Source organism: Phasianus colchicus, chromosome 17, assembly GCF_987193195.1.
Source record: "Phasianus colchicus chromosome 17, bPhaCol1.hap1.1, whole genome shotgun sequence".
NCBI lineage: Eukaryota > Metazoa > Chordata > Aves > Galliformes > Phasianidae > Phasianus > Phasianus colchicus.
The window spans coordinates 7,034,650-7,055,037 of NC_143452.1; the positions used below are offsets into that span (position 1 = coordinate 7,034,650).

At 40.3% G+C, this 20,388-nt stretch overlaps 1 protein-coding gene across 3 annotated transcripts in view; it reads left to right on the top strand.

Annotated features, from left to right (window-relative positions):
- The window catches only part of PHACTR3 (phosphatase and actin regulator 3), a 95,364-nt gene that overhangs the window by 40,169 nt on the left and 34,807 nt on the right, over window positions 1-20,388 (top strand). For all 3 annotated transcript variants that reach the window (XM_031590313.2, XM_031590321.2, XM_090152072.1), the window contains exons 2-5: window positions 9,880-10,041; window positions 10,911-10,988; window positions 14,863-15,051; window positions 17,988-18,191. In XM_031590313.2, coding sequence (XP_031446173.1) covers window positions 9,880-10,041; window positions 10,911-10,988; window positions 14,863-15,051; window positions 17,988-18,191 — 633 coding nt within the window. The remainder of the gene's footprint in view (window positions 1-9,879; window positions 10,042-10,910; window positions 10,989-14,862; window positions 15,052-17,987; window positions 18,192-20,388) is intronic.

A 20,388-nucleotide genomic window follows, 5' to 3' on the forward strand; every position in this document is an offset into this window, starting at 1 on the left:
AAAGGTAGAATTGACACCAAGAAGAGGAAGGGTAGTCCAGGGAGAAAGGGAATAGTCTGCGATGGGAAGATGTAATTTCAGTGTGATGAGCTGTGTCTGACCTTATGTTCAGGCAGCTAGGACTGAAGTTCTGTATTAGAGAAAGATAAACTCAAGCTAACATGACTGAAAAAGGAAGGCATAACAATACATGCCTATAAATGCAGCAATACTGACAGTCACATTTGATACCAATTTCCTTTGTAAGTGTATTTCACCACTTCTTTTTTTTTACTGCTCTTTTTGCTGTATGAATCTCTTTGAACTGCCAATGTAATTTGGCTTCTGCTTGTGTAAGGTGACCTTTCATTCTTTATTCTTTATTACAGCACAAAATCCTTGACCTGGCTTGATTTGGACTGCTCAGTCTAGTCATAAGCCAAACTATGAGGGATCTGGCTTATTCTGCATGAAGTTAAGGAATTTCAGAATGTAGGATGGATTTCTGCCCTGAACCTTCCCTGTTGTTTCTAAATGCAGTGTTATAGATAGCTCCAATCAGATTTAGTTTGGCTATAAGTTACACTGCATAGGACGGAGTGGACAATAATGTGTGTTAGCCTGGAATAGCCTGGATCAGCCTAGCAAAGCACTGAACTCCCTTCTAGTTCTCATAGCCTGTGGGTTTGAGTTTCTTGGAACATCACAGGATCAAATCCAAATTGTGCCTAGACGAGTGAAATTCAATACCATCATTACACAAAACAATCTACAGAGTCAACAACAGTCTCAAGCCTCTGCAAATACCAAAGAGCAATGGAACACATTTCTAGACAGTGATATGGAAATCTTTAGATATCTTAGTTTTCATTACACTCATAAGAATCAGTTTTTGGAGCTAGGATATTAGCATTTCCTCTATTGGCTCTTTGTGCCTCTATCAGGAACAAAGAAGCTTCCAAGAGATTTCTGTAGCTTTTTAGTGGTATACCCTAAAGTACTCACAAAGGTTCCTCAGGAGGAAGCAGATTTAATATTCTGGGGGGTGTCTCTGTTTCCAGCTCTCCATGACTCATGCAAGCAGCTGAGAACACAGTTGAAATATGGAAGCTGAAAAGAAACTGAGAAAAGGGAGTACTTATTTCACTTCTCTTCCTCTTGGAAGAACTGGAAAATACATAAATTTAGGTCAGACAGGGTAAAAATATTTCGTGTTGTTTTTCCTTCCATGATATTTAGGCTTTGTGATACTTATAAAAGCAGACCCTGGATATGGTTGAAGTGAACAAAACTCTTATTTACTTGTTAAGTAAAAAAGTCATGCTGAAATAAAAATCCAGTCCATCTTCTATGGTGGTTTTAAAATGGAAGTTTTCTCAAAGATCTTTCACATACAAAAGAAAACAAACCAAAACAAAAACAGCAACAAAAAAAAGCCAACAACAATACAAAACAATAAGGGAAGGAAACAAGAGGAAATAGTCCAAGTATTCTTGCTGATGAAAGGCAAACGTCAGAAGAATATTCATTACATGATTCCTTCTCTAAAACATGACCCCAGTGAAAAATCAAGAGCTGTTAGGAGGCCAAAGAACTGCCTGGGACTGCTGATCTTAAAAAAAAAAAAAAAAGAAAGTGAATTTAAAACCTGTTACCACAAAAATGGTCAGAACCTGTCTGTGCACAGAAGAGTGACAGAGCTTTCTGTCACTCTCTTAATCTTGAAAATGGTATTTTTTTTTCTCTTGCATAGCCAATAGTTAGCAAAATAGAGCTGTAGTTGTGCGCTCCTTGGCTTAAAACATTCAGAACAGGATTTTGATTGGTAAATTCCCAATCTATGTGAAACATGGTAGAGAGGGGTTGACATACCAAAGCAGATTTAAGATAATCCACATCCACCGTGCCAGTCCTTACCACTAAGTTGCCTTGACCGCACCATGGCCAAATCTATTTATAGGAAAATATTGTGCAACTCAGAGTTACTATAATCTCTCATGTTTCATCTGCAGGCTGATTTAGGTGAGCAGGATGATGTGGCCATTAGCCACACGGTGACATTTATTCCCCTTAGGAATAGATTGCAGACTTGTTTTAGTCAGATAGTGATAATTACTGCAGTAAATTTGATAAGCAATTATTTCCCTTGGCCCTTGAGTACACACACACACAAATTTTAGAAGGCATATTGCTCTGCTACTATTTTAAAGATTGTTGTCCTGTGCCTATCTATCGCAATTTTTGGAGTGTGGATGTCTCAGGAACTCGGTACTTTCCAAAGATACTAAGATGTCTATGTTCAGCATATTGCAGTTTCATCATACTAGTGCTTTCAATTCCTTATCTGAACCACAGGATAATGCAACAGGAAGGAACAGGCGGTGTTAAATGTAACGCAAGATTTAGCACATGAGAGGTTCAAAGACCCACTGTTGGGTGGCACTTCGTACTGCCTGACCTCTGCTCCCCATGTCTATCTGTGTGTCTTTTTGATGACACCGTGAATGAGGTTTGCGGTGCCTCATTGTTTTTTGTCTACTTTGCATTATTTGCCTCTTTGGAAAATACCAGTAGGTAACAGAATAACTGGATTTTAAAAACAATGCTCCCCTCAAAGAATTTCCCACACATCTGTCTCATGTTTACAGCATGTTATGTGCAGGAGACCAAGCTGTTTCTAGAATGTATTTAGCCATTCATTCAGGTGATCCCACACCCTAAGAAGGATTTCATTACAATGTACATACCAAACAAATGTAGAAACTGTTGGCAGTTTTATAACAGTTTTACAAGGAGCCAAATTGGATGCATAACCTTTAAACAAAAGTTGAACTCCATTTTATATCTGTTTTTTATCTTACTTTCCTCTGTAGCTGCTCTGTGTTATGTCACACTTTAGTTGCCTAAGTATTTCTGCTTCCAAATCTCTAGGAATGGTCTCCCACAGACAGAAGGGACGCTGGGGCACAAATCCCAGAAAAAAAAAAAGCAACACATTGCTGCATTTTAGCAAGTATGCTGCTATTATACCAATGACTTGCCTGAGTGTTACATCTCCCTCTAGACATAACTTCTATCAGGGATAAGCAGCAGTGAAGTGAATTGGAAGGGGCCCCTTGGGAGAGAGCAAAGGCTGTATTTCAGCTTACAGTCTCAGAAGCTATTAAAAAAATCATTTCAACAAGCTTATAGCCAGGCTACAGCTAGTTAAACATATGCAAATGATGCGACACTGATTCTGCAGTCCAGACAAAATCTTTACTATGATGAGTCCAGGGCAAAACCTAATTTCAAGTAATTTTTGTACTTCCGGGGCTTAATCTCTTGTTGCACTGCAGAAGAGCACCTCTCAGAGGCTTGGGGAAACCATGCAGCCCTGGGAATTTCTAGCATCTGTGGTACAAAACCCTTTGTAGACGTGGGTGGGAGGAGGCAAGGTTCAGTGCACTTGGCCTTCTGTAGAGATAGTGCTCATATGACTTCATATGAATGGGTTTTTCTAAATCTCTGGAGATATTGGTCTGATGTCTGAGCAGGTTCTAACTGGGTGGTGCAAAGCGTGCAAATGTCAAGTTTCTCCTCTCAAAAGAAGATACTGTACAGGATCAGGTAGTTGAGTTAACTAATTATACAGCAATCCTTCACTAGTGTCATTTTCTTACTCTTATTCAGTACTTTCTTATCCGGGTAAAGCAAGTTGTGGGTTCCTTTACGTAAAAAACTGAAAAACTTATTTTGTTAATGAACTGCTAATATCACACTGTGCATTATAAATAATGAGAAGTGCTACTGGAACTTGACACAATGATCCAAAAGCATGAAAAATTCCTGATTAATTTCTTTACACCTTGGTTCATGCTGTTAGGTGATATGTCAACTTCTGAAAAAAAAGTCTTAGGGAAGAAATAAAAAATGTCAAGCATATAAAGTCTATTGTTATCTAAGAGATTTAGCTGGAGTTGCCACTTCCCTATTCTCTTTCCTTTCATAAGCATAATCTCTTTTCCCATTCCTCTCAGCATGGTTCTGAAATTTCATTTGGTTTTGAAATCATTGAAGGAAGGTGCAGCATGATGGAATGGAAATAAACTTCCTTGGCAAGCACAGCACCCTCCTACTGCCCACAAATTGTATTTTGTTTCTTTAATTTTTCTTCTTCAATTAAAGAAAGATGTTAAATCATAACATACTGAAGAGCAGTGGAAATCATAGAACAAGGATACATGGCAAACATTTCAGTTTCAAGTGAAAATGGAACTCAGGCTCTGGAGACAAGATGGAAGTAGAAAGGAAAGCACAATAATTTGCATTTTAGGGGGGGGAAGTGTAAAAACCCGATCAGAATTCAAGACCAGCTGGCTAAAAGAAAGAAGATATAGCCTAACAGAATTCTATGCTCGGTGGAAGCTGAACCCAGATCGGGGTTTGGCACCTATAAAAGACTCCATTCACCTTTTGTCCTTCTGCCATTTTTCTTTGTATTTTCACTCTGACATTTTGTATCTCCATTGGTCTGAAGTCTGCACCAATTTAATGTCTGATTTCCCCAAAGGTAACTCAGTGACTGATAGTTATCACATGGCTGACCCTGGCCCAGTATCCATCTGTATCTTTACAGGATTAAACTATAGGGTGGGGTGAGGTCATGAATGTGTGATTTGGTAATTCTGTAATGAATTCAGAGGACAGTGAGATGAGAATGCAAGCCTACTTTTCAATCTACTGTTGACCATACGAAAACTAAACATCTGCCTAGGTTGATGCTTGAACTTGCACCTCAATACTGTAATTTTCCCTACCATCTTTAATATTTTTCTGGTGTAACAAAAATGATGCATCAGAGAAGCAATCTATTTCATGGCAGCAGTTGTGTATTCCAAATTAGTTTATGATTGCATTTAATAATGTACTACAGGTACCTTGTCTTTCCTAAATAACTAAACTGTCAGGAACAAGGCTTTTCATTTCACAAAATATTTAGTGTAAATTTTTCCAAAATAACCAAAACATTCACAGATCCAAATACAAGTGAAATCCTTCAAGAACTAAATACGCTTCAGGTTTGTAAAAAGCTTTTTTTTCTCGTTACTAATTTTCATTCCTAGTAGGCATTCAAAATTGGAAAATCAAAACAATGTATATTCAAAAAATTGAAACAGAAACTTTCAAACTGGAACATTCCACTGCAGTTTTCTTTCAAGGAGAGTTAAGAAAGAGAGCACATCTATGGAAACAGGTGATAGAAAACACTTTCAGAACAAGGAAGAGCTCCATCACAGGAAACATGTAACCAGTGCAATAGAAATCTCTTCAGTAAGAGTTCTGCTTCTCTGGAACATAACAAGTGTCCAAAGGCTCCAGATACAAACAATTTACCCCTGTCTTGTAGTCCCAATCATCATGCTCAGTTCTGTCTGCAATTAGGTTGCTGAACTAAGGGAAAGGGGGTATTCCTGCTGCTTGTTCTCCCAAAGCTCGGCATTTTACTTTAAAACCAAGACAAACTTTCTGCCTTCTCGCAGGCTTCTCTCAGTAGATATAAAGTACCTTCTGTATAGAGTGTCCCTCATAGAGAATTGCTGTTTCTTGGCTAAGATCTCTGGTGTCTGGGTTGCACAATTCAAGACTGACAGAAGTAGACATGAGCTCTTTAAAAGCTTGGCTTTCCCTGTGGCATTTTCCTTAGCATCCTTTCTAGAAGCAGACAGTAATTCTAGGCAGCACTGAAGTTAGCAGTGGTAAAGAAACATCTATCCCCAAAGCTAAGAGGTAATTTTGATTCCACTCACTGTCCCTGCCCTCTGGAGAGGACCAAACGGAACCTCTTTTTCCTTTTTTTAACTCTCTATCTGGGTTGCAAAGATGGATGCAGTAACAATAAAGGGACAAACATGGAGAGCTGCATTACAAACCAATTCATCAGAAAACATAGCACGCCTGCCTTACAAATTTGCCTGCAGCTCTTGTCTGCTGTGTTATTTTTAAACCGCCTGCAGGTTGCAGATTTTTGAGAAGCCCTTCTCCTAAAAGTATACACAGAGGATTTAGAAAAGCACAACTTCCATTGCCGCAAACTGAAGTTACCACATTCCCAGCATATTAAAATTTATCATCCTTCACCTTCCCATAAACTTTTCGGTGCAATTTGTGTATTCACAATATTTCCCAAGAGTCTTACAGCACTTCTCCATGGCAAGGTCAGTACACCTTCAGAATACCTCAGCTCTGCATTCCTGGTGTGCCCAACTGTCACACATCAGCCTGCAGTTGCTGTAATCAGGCATAATTCTACTGTATCTTTGGATTATCATAAAAAAAAATCCCAACAATAAGTTAGACTCAACATCAGTAGGAGCACAGCCACATTCATCTCCATCCCTTTGATACACACAAAGCAGATGAAAAGCGTGCGATATATGAGGAGCTTTGCATGTGGATCTCTGGCACAGAAGCCTTTGCCCTCAGCAGTATACAGCAGGGACTTCAACCAATTTCAGTAGAAAAAGCCAACAAGCTCTAGTCAGAGCAAACTGCTGTGGCCAACTGGTCTGTCACAGCAACAATGGCCAAACAGAGCCTGGCCTCCCTGTGCTGGGTAGAATTGGGCCGATGTGGACTGAGTGTGGGTTAAGCTCATGCTCAGCTTTGTACAAGTGCCCCTCACCCTACATTACACGTCAAGTTAAGCTGTTGCTCATTTACTCTGCTGATTCAGAGAGCCCTGATTTGGCTCTTGGCTGTTTATATTTCTCAGACATCCTCCATGTAATTGCATGGCCTGGCCCCAGGCTATCGGGCTCTGGAAGGAATAACCACATTATTCCACAGAACAGTTAGCATAATTAAAATATTGACTGCAGATTAAAAAATGTGCTGAATACTTCACAGAGTGGTTGGAGGGTTGGCAAGTCTTGGCAGCTTGTTGGCTGTGGGAGCTGGCTGATATTTAGATGTGCCTGCACCTTAAGCATTCATTGCTGTACGTGGGAACTGCTTTTTGTGCTGTCAACTTCTTATTTCACAAGAAGCCAACCTACACGCAAAAAGAAATGAACTGACTGCGAATGAGGAACTCCAAGGACTTTCTTGTGATTCTTATTGCTAGTGAGACCACTTCCTTGTTATTTAGAACTTCAGGACATCTGTCTTACTATGCCTTCATCTATTTTTATTTTTGTCCATCTTTCCAAATGTACACTGAAGGAACTGCATATGGTGCAAATGTGATAGGTGATAAAACCATTTGCTTAAGAACTGTTCTCATTGTATGAGAAAGCATTAAGAAGTTAAAAAAACAAAACAATAACAACAACAAAAAATCTCCGCTGGAATATTTGTTTTATCTACTGTTTTTTCTTTGATGTTTGATCTTTGTATTTCATCTGTAACAAGTCTAAAGCATAAATCGTTACATTTCCAGTCCCAGAAGGGCAGAAGGTGACGAAAAAAAAAAACATTTACAAGGCTGATGAAAATGACAGGAGCACTGAGGTGGCAGGGCATTTAGGGACTGCTTAGTGCCTTTGCAATATCTCCCTATTCTCTTTCTTAGGGAAATATCTGGGATAATAAACACTGCTAGAGACACACAGCTTTGGTTTTGAATGACTTCCTGGTTCTGATTAAATCCCCTGCTATCTGGCAAAAATGGTAAAGTGATCTCATGCTGCCAGCGTTCAATAAGACACGTGGATAATGCCTAAATCACTTTGCAGGCATCTACATCTGAATGAAATGCAGCAGAAGCAGCAACTTGCCAAAGTACTGCTTTAAATGAGCTTTTCATTTAATCTTCACTCACGTGCTTGAGAAATTCATGGGGTGACAGGAGATATTCAAGAAGCACTGCAGCCTCACAAACACAGACAGGGATGGCTGAGCTCAGGCTGTCCTGCTCCGCTGCAGAAGCTTCCAAGGACAAGGATCAGATTTAGTCTGATCTACAGCTCTTCTGAGATGAGCTAATTTTGTGAACAGTTCCTTTCCCACTCAAGGGATGTCACAAGCAATGGCCAAATGTTATTTTCTGAGGCTTCTATTACAGCTTTAAAGTAATCATAATAGCAAATTAATAGCAGATCTACTCTGTCATTTTCCATTCTCATTGCCATCTCTGTAATGAACAGCAGCTCTACTTCTTCAAAGCTTTTTCCATGATACTTCTCAATTTTGAACGTGCAATTAGAAATAAGTGTGATAACTTTTGGCACTGTGGTCTGTAGGCTACTGGTCTCCCTCTGTGTTAGGCTCAGTGTTGGTTTCTGTTTTCAGCTTCTTAATATTGACCTCCAAACTAAACCATAACTGTCATCTTGGACATCATTCTTTCAGAAAAAAAAAAAAAAACACAAAAACAAAAATTCCAAATCTAAACTAAAACCCCAAGATAAACTCTATAGAATGAGATAAAAGAAATTTATCTCATAAAGAAAATGCACAGAAGGAGGATCCACAGGACACCTTCAGTGAGAGGGGCAAAAAAATTTCTACAGCCTCTTCTTTGTTCTGATAGTGCACGTGGCCAAGTTTTCAATTTTTCTCCACTGAATGATTCATCTCTATTACCAGTATTTTCAAAATTAAATGGAAGAGGAGGAATGTGTTCATTCCCCTGCTGGGTTTAATAATCTTCCAGAAATTGTTTCCTGTTTACTTGGAAATCCCCACCTCCATGCTGTGATTTAAACACGTTCACCCCGTTAACTTAAAAACAAAACCTAGATAATGCTGTATAGTTTTTATCTTGCAGTCATAAAGCGATTTGTAATAAATGTTTTTCCAGAGAGAAATTACTTGGAAATGTGCATATGTTCATAGCTTCACGTTGCTTATTTAGATCGTATGTTATTACTGAACAACAAACTGTCATTCAGTTTTTATTTATGTACCACATCTGATAACTGATGGCAGCTTCTCATTCAACAACCACTATATTGGTGCTCAAATACAAACCTTAATGAAGCCATCAATAACCCCATTTATGGAGCCGTGCTACTTTGTTTCATGGTATGGGCCAGCACTCGACTATGAACTGTCAGTCTACATCATTTCACACAGAAAAATTCTGAGTGTATTTTCAAGACAAAATATTAAAAATACTTAAATTGCTTTTCCAGCCAAAATGTTATGTGTGAATTCTTGTGGCTTGGCAGGACGAAAGGGGAAGAAATTTCCCTTTAACTTCCTCAAGGAATAAATTTGCACAATAGCTTCAAGATTTTATTTACGTAGCATATATCAAACAAACTGTTCTTATATAAAAGCATTAGCTCATACAAGTCGGTGTGTTCTGTGTTAGCTTTTGTGAAGAGAATTCATGTAGAAGACAGCAATATCCTGTGGCCTGAGAGCAGAACTGGCAGCTCGGTTTTCAGACGGGACCTGAGCTTTCTCACACTCTCTTTAGCTCTTCATAAGGTCTAAATTGTTCTAAATGAACATTACATTTGTTTGATTAACTGCAGCCTGTGTGGGCCCAATTTGCATATGTGTTAAATTTCTGCTGCTAAAGCCCTCGGGAGTACCCAGCTCTCTATGTTTCAAAAGGCTGTAACGCAGAGTTACACAGCCCTTGGGAGGGAGAGTAACACCATTCCCTTGCTGAATCAAAGTCAGGAAAGAGATGGAATAAAGCATAGGTTGTACAAATTTAGCACATCTTCCTCTCCACGCACCTAATAGCCTTGATAGATCCCTGAAAGAAGGCAGCAGTGGAGATGCTCAAGTATTTGGCATCCAGACAGGTACTGTGCAAGTCCACAGCCTGGAAAGATGCTGGTAGGAAGCAGCAGACAAGACCAAACACTTGTTAGCTGGGAAGCCTCTATTCACCTCCCCTTTTTAAGTCTGTGCTGAAGCACTTTGTCTAACTGCTGGCTTTCCTCTCATTTCCCTTCTCAGATGAGATGGAGCAGTCTCCTGCAGTGCGTTCTGACTACTTGGTCTCAGGGATTAGAACTCCGCCAGTGAGGAGAAACAGCAAACTGGCAACACTGGGCAGGATCTTCAAACCATGGAAGTGGCGGAAAAAGAAAAATGAGAAGTTAAAGCAGACCTCTGCAGGTACGATGAGAACAGTCTGACACTGCACAAAGCAAAGCTTAGCTTGGGAGAAATGTGCTTGCACAGTAACACTAGTGATGACCTGACCTAAACCTAATTTGGAGATTTCAGCATGTTATAGATTTATAACATTTAAAGCTAGAAAACACTCATATATGCTGACTTCCTGTAGTACAATGTCATACATTTAGAAGAAAAGTTAAAAATATGAGTGAAGCACAAACCTTCACATAGACTGCTTTCATGGAGTGTCCTTTCTACAAATAGACTACATTTATGTCCCCAGGCATCATCGCCCCTTTTGTTTGGGGTGAAGATTATATAGGTCACAATAACATCATGAAAAGTGACAGGAGGGAACTACAGCATGCAAAATGCCTTCCCTCAAGCAGCTGCCTGCAGTAGAGTAGCCCAGCACATGCACTGCACACTCTCACTATACACCAGGGATGTCTCAGATGAGTAAGGAGACAAACTTGCCTGTTTTTTCCTCAGAGAAGATGGTGCAGTTCCCTCCACTTTTCTGATACCCTCTGGAGTGTCACAGTGAGGGACACCACCTCCTGCAACAGCTCCAATACACTGCATCAAACAGCACGAGGGCTCTAATACCACTGTTATTCTGCTATCATGGTGATCAGCAGCATCTTAGATCATAAATTTCAACTCCGTGTGGTTGATTTTACTGTTTTACAAGGGAAAAAGTACAAAATTGGCTGACTGGTCCAAGTTCCACCAAAATTCCTTGCATTTCTTTCCAAGCATACAGCACTTGAGACTAGAGAGAAATTCCTCATTGCAGCTCTCTCAGTCAGTTATGGAATACTCCACTGTAAACTGGTGCTGTATCATGCTACTACTTCTTGCAGTGCTGGAGAAGAAGATGACAGCACGACAAGGTCGGGATGAACTCATTAAGAAAGGCCTTCTGGAAATGATGGAACAGGGTAAGTAAAAATTCTTTTTTGATCAAAATCTTTTTTCCGTACAATAGGAAACAAGCAAAAGAAGAAAGCTAACAATCAAGCATATAAAAAGAAAACCTTAAGTACAAGCAGATAGAAAAAAAAAATCAGTATTAGGCTGTTAGTTTTTGTATATATATTTTTTAATTCCTCCCTGTTGCAAGCAGCCCATACAGTTTAATTTTTTTGATGTTTTTTCCACCTTGGATGCAATTTCAGCTTGCCTGGATTTATTCATGTTGTGAGTCTGAGCTGGTAGATGTATTTTATGCTATTGCTCTAAACCCAGCTAAATCCAACTGCCAAGAAAGTCAGCTACAACTGGTGCAAATACAAACTGAAACATAACAGATGCATTCAGTAGGGAAGCTTAAAAGTACAGCCCATGACTCCCAGTCTCATAAAATGATACTAATGTGATGTTTTTCAGCTGCCTTTCTGGTTTTCCATTCACGTGCAAAAGTGAAGCATTTGATAGTAGTGTCATTTTAAAGCCATCCCAAGAACAAACCAGATTCAGTATTGGTCACTGAATGAAAGAAATGCACAAAGGACTGTGGTTCTGTGTATCACCGTTTCCAAGCCCTAACAGATGGTTAAGGGATCTGGGTGGCTACCTGGGTGACTATTCTGGAAGACCAAGTGAGCTCCCTGTGTTTTTGGACAGCATCCCAATTGCCCTTTCCATGTAAACATAAATTTAAAAAAAAAAAATCCTCTTTGCTTTGAAAACTTAATAGCAGAAAGCATTGTACTGAGGAAAGATCAGCCTTTTGAGTTTGACCAATCTGGTAGATAGGAATGATGTTCTTTGAAAGTAATAATTGAGTTCCATTGTATAAAACAAATGCTGTGGCTATAAATAGCCTGTGGGACAGTACTCAGTGATGCTATGCTGGCGTGTAACCGAGCAACAGAAGAGTCAGAAAAAAAAGAGTATTTTAAACAGGATTTTTTTTTCACTGCATTAAAGCAATTATCATATTATTTTATTGGATTTATTTTAATATGGATTAATATGTTCAAGTTACAATACCTATCAAACCATCAGCTTATTCTAAAAGGGGCACTTTTTAGAAGGCACATTTTTAATGCCTGTCCATCAAGCTCTTTCTGTCTCTCATTCTAGAAAACTAGTTGTCCTATCAGCATATCAGCACCACCTGATAGAAAAAAATACACCCCATATCTGCTGGGAGTATTGAATTTCCCCATAACCTATGAATTTGAAATCATGGATATCTGAGCATTGCAAAACAGCAGTAAATAAAACAGCAAAGCACAGAGCTCCTGTAAACACCAAACCAGCTTACAGTACCACCCTGTGCCCAGAAAGGAAGAGCAGCTAACAGTCAGCTGAAGGACACTGCAGCTGCCTCCGAGTTATTTTTCTTTACACAAAGTGCTGTAAATCTCCTGGGTTATTTTATTATATTATCAGCAGAAGCAGCTTATTAACTGGTATCAAAAATTGACCCAAATAATTCTCAGTAAATGATTAGTGCCCTACTTGGACCGAGCTGAAGTGGCAGCAGTTTCAAGGCTAAGTCCTCATTTATGCAGTAAGTTGCAATTGTCAGAGCAGCAATACTATGCTAAAAAGACTGCTGTAAATCCTTAAATCCCTCTATCTACTCTACTTCTAGATACATGATTCCTGTTCACTTTCATAAACAGTCCGAACCATGATGAAGCTCTAGTCTGAGAAATCTGTAGATCTGCTTCATGCATTTACAATGTCACACTCCAGCTTCACAGCACAAGGTTTGTCAGGCAGCATTTTAAACCATACTGCTGGCTCAGAGCAAGCCACTGAGCTAGCACAGACTCTGCATCAATCTGCGAGCAGCCCAGGGTGAAGTTGTGCCATCCTTGCTTTGGGGATGAGTCATCCTAACAGGTTATGTCACTCTGTCTCCTCACGCAACCCCAAAACACAGCTGCCCAGCCATGCTGCACATCCAAATTTGTGGTTCATACATGCCACTCTGCTCATCCATGGCAAATACCAATTTGCCCTTGCAACCTCCTGAACCTGCCATACAGCTTCACTTTAGCTTACAGGGTACAAGTCTGACTGTGTAGTCGGATTCTTTCCCAGATAAATCACAGCCCTGGTTCTTCCTTTTTACAATTCCCAAGACTGCTGCTTTTTGTACCAGGACCCGTGCTTTCTCCCATCCTCAGTCTTCCTCTAAAACCCAGTGTTGGGAACCACTGCCAATCAAAGCAGAATGTCCACTTTGCTCTATGCACAAGCTGCTCATTTCTAAGGAACATCACTGCTCTGAGTCTCAGATGTTCCTCAATAGAAATTCTTCAGCAAGGCTGTCTCCTTGTCAGTACTCCGTTAGTCATTACACTCTCATCGGCCAGGATCTGAAGGAGCTCATGTCTCTGTCTGCAGCTCTATTGTGGCACAGCTGTCAGCAGCCTGCCTTTCTGAAGGATGTGAGAAATGTGTGAAGCAGAGTTACCTTGAAAACACTGAGGGAACTTCCCCCAGTATTTCTCCCCTTTGTGAGCACAAAACGAACCAGGTGTAGCTGTGCTTACAGCAATGGGAGGTAAGGGCTGCCTGTCAAGTAACAGAGGCAGCTGTTAATACACCAATGATTATGTATAGGCTGCCTTCACAATGAGCTGAAATGTAGGCAATGAACTTTTTCCCCCTCCCCTTCCCTGTATCATAGCAACTGTGCTACTGCAGGGACTATTTTAAGAACAGTAACTTTTCACCAAACGTGATTATGAGGCAGACTGAGCTCAGTGTACAAAAATACTGCATCCGTTCCGCAGCATCTCTGGGCCAAAATCTGATACCCTTACCCAAAAGGGCAATAAATTACTCTGCAGATTGTCCAAATTGTATTAAAAAGGGATAGTTATGAGTGCTAGCTGGTTTTAAATCAACGTTGAAGAAACTTGTCATGATTTCATTGCAAGGAAACATAGCCCTGTCAGGAGGGTCCAGGGCTAAGAAATACAAGTTGGAAGTCGGGGTGGACAGCAGGCACGTCCATCAGCATGGACAGATGGCAAGAGTGGGAAGTAATTGCTTTGCTTTGCAATGATAATGTTGATCTTGTAAATTTCTGAGAGAGTTGGGCAGTAAAAGGATAGTTTGTATTCTGAGGAATCTTGCTTGAATAGGGGGATACAAGAAAAGCTTCAGTCATCAAGATGCATACAGCTGCAGGGATCACTGGCACAGAAATCTTTCAGAGTAAGCAAAGAGAGCAGTTTCTAGGTCTGCATGAGGAGGGATTTGAATACCTGATCAGCTCAATTATACAAGACATGCTTTTTGAAGCTGAGTAACCAATGCTGTGCCCAAAATCTACAGCTGGGTAGAGAATACTAGCAGTCCTGCCAGCATTGCTGCTGGGCAGTTGGACAGCAGTGTCCTGCACATGGAGCCTGGCATGACCCTGACATGTCACAGCAACCTGTGCTCATGCTACACCGTGAGCTCTGCTCAGAGAAGGAATTGCCTCCGTCCAGAGCTCTTTGATCTCCCATGCCGTCATGCACACGGCAGGTGCTTCCAGAGCACAGTGGTATCTCAGTATATGCACAATGCCTAATTAACCAGGTTGCTGGACACCCACAGAAAAAGATGTCTTGTCTAGAAAATTGGGTGGATGTTATTGTTCAGATGGGCCGGTGTCCATGAGTTTTACATTACAGATGCTTGGCACTTTTAGAAATCAGGTGCTTCTCTAAGAGAAACCTCAGACCCTGACTACTTTGAAATTACTACAGCTTTGAGGCTCGCTCTTCTAGAGAGGATAGCAGGGAGGTTCAGCTTTCACTGCTTATTGTTTAATTAAGAATAAATGATTTGGTGTTGTAGATACTGAAGGAAAAGCCTGCACTGGTGACGATGCCACAAGAGCAACACAGAGTGACACTCCAGCTTGTGTGCCCGTGTGCCAGGCACTCGATTCTGAAGACATGCAGCAAGAGAGTACAACAGCAGCCACAACAAATGTAACCTCACTTAGTGAAGAGCTGCATTTGGATGAACTGAAAGAAGATGCAGGTATTGCATAAAAATGTTTCAAAATATAATAAGACTTTAAAAGATATTTCTGCTCAGCAGCTGCATGAGGAGTCAAATATGTTGGTGAGGTGGACAGCCAGGACACCTCATTCAGCTCAGCATCCACATACTGAGTTAGCACTCGTTATTTTTTATAACAGTGATTTTGAGACTGCTACCAAACTGAGGGACCACACAAATCTTCACATAATGAGATTAGTTGGATTATGAGACAATCCAGTCTTGGCATGGTGCTCTTTTGGAATTAGCAGTGACTGCTGTGAAGATGAAATAAGTTCCTCTCAAAAAAAATTTCTCAAATTTCACTGCCAAGGCTGAAGTTGTCTGTCCTGGCTTGAGGAACAATATTCAATGCACAACTTCTATCTACATCATCACCCTGCAAAAAGAAGTGCAGTTCAATGCTGTGAGTACAAATAAGTTAAACCAAGTCCTTCTCACAGAACTGTGCTCTGGCAAACAGGACCAGAGTGGCCAGGGAGAGTTGCAGGGTGTTCCATTGACTTCCTGATAGACAGCTTTTCATCCTCAGGTTATGGAATGAAGGTCAAGGACAGGACAATGAGGAAACACTTCCAGAGCTCATGTTTGTTTAATACACAGAAAATGAACTCCCTAGGCAGAAGAAGGGCAGCTTTGCCCACGTAACCCAGCCAGTGGATGTGGGGACAATCTGAAGGGAAAGATTTCTACTAGTAGCAAGGTGGCATTTTGACCAGTGGCTCTCTGTAAGTAATTATTTACTCTGCCAAGGAGTCTAGTCTTGAGCCCTTGGACTGTTTTCAGCAGGAAATGTTCACTCTGCAGTATGAAATCTGTTAATAGGTTTGTGTGCTCAAGACTCAGGTCTGCCTTCAGACTCAGACTCAAACATGCTATTATTAACAAAAACAATGACAGGAAAAACAAACAAACAAACAAACAAACAAACAAAAACAAAAACAAACAAACAAACAAAAAACAGAAAACAGAAGCAAACCTTTCTTTTCTGGGACCGTAAAATGATTTTTAGACAGCAATACATGATATTTCTGTGATACCACTCTGAACACAATCAAGTTCAGAAGGTGTGTTTGAGGCTGAGCATTTTTCAGGTCCACCTTCCCTACATGCATAGTCCCACCATGGCTGCACTTGCACTGAGCATCCTTTCCTATCACAGGGTGTGAAATTACTGCCAGAAGAAAGTACCGTTCAACTCAAGGAAAAGCATCCAAATATGACTGATTTCCTTGGCAAGCCACTAACATCTTTCTTCCTCAGTTTTTCTTTCCTATTTCATGTCTTCTCTTCTAGGCTTGTAGGCACAAAAATACAAACCAACGTCAGCCTAGAACAAAGCATTTCCCTATAAATATATATTTAAAAGGAAATTATTTAGTTATTTTGGTAACTATCACATAAGGAGACTTTCCTATCAAGCCAAATTTGTGTATTTATTCTAATTTCCTGTCATTCTTGAATGACAAATATTCATTCCTCCTCTTCTAGGCACACTTATTCATCTGTTAGTCAACAAATTAATTGCTATTATCTTGCCAGTGCTATTGTTTCCAACTGTTCTGGTGCTTCCCCATGCACTCTGAATACCAGGATGCTGAGAGAGAGTATGAGCTTGTATTCCAAATAAGGCATAAAAAGCAAGCCAAGAAAAGGTTTGTGATGTGACAGCTGTGAGTACTCACTTCTCTGGGTTTTTAGGAGATGGTCTAGAATTCTTTGGAGGCAAATGTACTTTGTTTAGACAATCCAGACTGCTAAAAGTTGGGGATTTACCATTTCTCCAGCCCAAACAGTTTGGACAGCTCTCACGCTAAGAGGAAACTCGTATCTCCCCATTTGGATCACTCCTCTACCTGCTGGGATGGGACAAACAACCTTTATGGCTACTACTGAGCCCATGGTGTCTGGATGCATCATTTGGAAGGGACCTGCCCAATGTGCTCAAGCCTGTGGATCCCCATGTATGCCAATACAAAGATCATTGCACAAGTCTAAGCACTGCCAGAATCAGATATTAATTTTAGACTTAATCACTGAAATTTCACCTACGTCCTCCTTCAGTTTCATGCCTTTCGGGATCTATTTCCCTGTGCCCTTATCACAGACAGGCCAATTTAACAAACTGCTCAGTCATTTAGCCTGTACTAACTTGAAAAGCTACTTTTGCCCTGTGTGCTTTTGCCATCTTTCAGGGGTCAATCCTGAAATGAGTGTGGTTTCACCATCTCAAATTATGGCTTTGGTGACTGCATCTTTTTAATACTTCATCCGTTCTGTGTTCTATGCTAGTTGCTGAGATCCTCTGGTAAATCTTTTTTTAGACAGACTTTTCTTGGTTGCCAACTTTATCTTCAAGAAAAACTCATCAGTTCTGGAGTCAGGTACAGTAAGAGATGGCAAGATACAAGCTGATGTAATGTATTAATCAAGAAAAAGATATATTGTGAACAACTGGAAAACAAGCTTTCATGCAATATTACAAGTTTAGTCTTTGCCCTTGGCTGGTACGTTCTTAGCCCAGACAAGTAGTCACCCAGTAACACCACAACATGCAGCTGCACTGCTGTAAGAAAATCCATTGCCTTTCTCAAAAGTTGCTTTACCTTGCTGTCTTTGTTATTAGCAAGAGAAAAGGAAAAATGGCATTAGGGAAGGAATGAGAAGTAAGGGAGGCTCACAAGTTTTTCTCAGGAGCATAAAAACTAACATTTCTTCAATATCCTCATACATTTTATTCTTTACCTGCCTCAGCTGTTTGGCTATTTCACATAACAATTTTTTTTGGCACAGTAAAGAAGTGCTTCTAGCTGAGTACCATGTGTTCTGTTCTTCTGAATGTTCCTGGCATTGTCTCCTGGCTGATCAGTATTAATAACTTCATTTTCCATTAATTTTACTCATCTTCTTACTAGCCAAGAAACCTTCAGCACCCAAGGAAGAATTGGAAGATGCCAGTCTGCCAGCATCTGAAGACAGTCCACAAGCCTTACTTGTACCTGAATCCACAGATTCTCCCCAGAAACTGACAGAAGGAAATCCAGCACAGCTTCCCAGCCCTCCATTGCTCCCTGCTCCACCACCTAAGGCAATCTCCAAAATCACAAAGAGTGTAACAGGTCAGTCATTGCCAGTCAGTACAGACTTTCCCAATCTCTTATACACTGTTCACTTACATGGTACAATTTTTTTTCTTATATCCATTTGCAAGGCTTGTGTTTGCAAGCTACTGTGAATCAGGCTAGTTACAGTGAATTAATAGAATGCTAATGAATTCCTTGAACTGAGTGATCTGGATGCCAGATAAAAACACACTGATCTTTGTACTTTACATATATATATCTGGGGATTATTTGTTTTGCACTAAACACATGTAAAACAAATCAAACCAACCGCAGTCATCTGCTGAATCAGATGCTCATATTGATATAAAACATGAGGAAGATTCTAATTTTTATTTTTAACCTAGAATCCTGCTGGATAACAGTAGAACAGTAGGCTTTGTAGAGGTTTCTGTCTTAAGGTTATGCTATCTAGGGTAGTTCTAAACTAGAGCTATGAAATCTGGTCTAATTACACAGAATGCACATAAGTGATATACCTGGCTCCCACAACGCAATACTCCATGCCAGACTTCAGTGAATGTTTCAACAGCAGTTCCTCTAGGCCTGATTTTCTAATGTATTGCCAGTGTTACTACATTTTCCAACATTCTGGCACTACAGAAGGGTGTTAAAGTGAATATGATTTTAGTTTGTTCCAATTTTAGGGCCCCTGCATATGGTAAAGGCAGTTTAAAGGTCCTTACTGCAAATTAGAATCAAGTCTTGACATCTAAATGCCAGACCTGTTGTGTATTTAGACTTTTAAATGACAGCCATTATCTCAGCCCTGATTTGCATCCCCACCGGCACAAAGAACAGGGTTTTCAAAGTCACCAGGAAACAAAATATCAGAGAGACACTGATCAGACTACTGGAAGTCACAGAAAACACTGGGGTTTTCTGTCTTTTTGAGTAAAATCACAAGTATCTGTTTCCAATGAAAAATATTCATATTTCGTCCACATCTGAAGGCCATAAGAGTTTAAGTTAGAGCTAGATTCAGGATGGTATCATAATGCTTCTTGGAGCTATTGTTCAGATTCTCTCACCATTCTCTGCCATGGGTCAAGCTCTAGCTTTCCTCTTCTATCTTGCAACATAAACTAGACAAATCAGGACTCCCCTTTGTCATTGCTCAACTGATAAGAGAGATGTTCAGTGTTGGATTTAGGCCATTTGGAAAACCTAACTTGTAGAGAGTAACAAAATTATGGATCCACTATACACTTAACAGCACTTTGAGTTCAGATATTTTGCTGTTTAACCTAGCATCTGGGATATTTTGAGTTCTGCCACTTAATTTTCACCTAAATATTCCACAAAGAACAACTCTTGGTTTTCTCAATGACTGCAGTAACTACGGACCTTTATCCAATGGTGATTATACATTTGTTTATTTTGGTTTGGAAGTGGAGGCAGTGGCAAGTTAAAACTAAACAAATACTGTGAGTGAGTGAAAGGGGATACAAATGTATGGAGAGAAACAAAGAACTATTAAAAAAAGAAAGGGAACAAAGAGGTTGAAAAGCTCTTTTGTGTTTGTTTTTTTTTCCCATTTAACAATGCTAGAGATGTTGTTAGCAAAGGAGTGAGGAATGAGCCAAGCACCAATTAATCACAGAGAGAGGGGGAACAGGGCAAGCTGCCAAGACATCACTTTGCAAGATTATTCACTGAACAGCTGTTATTAGATTGAATAAGGTGTGATTTAAGGAAACACAATATTGGCCCAAGCTGCAGTGAGGACAAAATTGGCTGCTGGCCCATTTCAGAAACAAGCAAATATGAAGATAAAGCAAAGTGTCCTCTCTTCCTGTTTTGGGATTGAGTTGAACACAGGTTTCTAGCTCTGAGAAAACACAGCAACCCTCTCCCATTGTGCAGAGGTGGAAAGTGAATTAAGAGGTGTTTCCACAGGAGCACATAATCAGAATTGCGACTCGAATGCCGAGCAAACATCTCTGCTTAGCAGAAGGTGGCTGTCTCCTGGGTGCAGAATGTCTTGATCAGTTCCGGGCTGGGAAGGTACCTCATTGCCAAGGCTCTGCACATTGGACGCCAAGAGACTTGAAGAAATGCTCCTGTGCTTTCAACATTTTCAGATTTTTGATAGTGTAGTTTTTAGACCAGCTTAAACTCTGCCTCCTGGAGATATAAAGAGAGAGATTCAACAACCCTGGGCACTGATAAGGGTTCTGGGTCAGATGGAGAG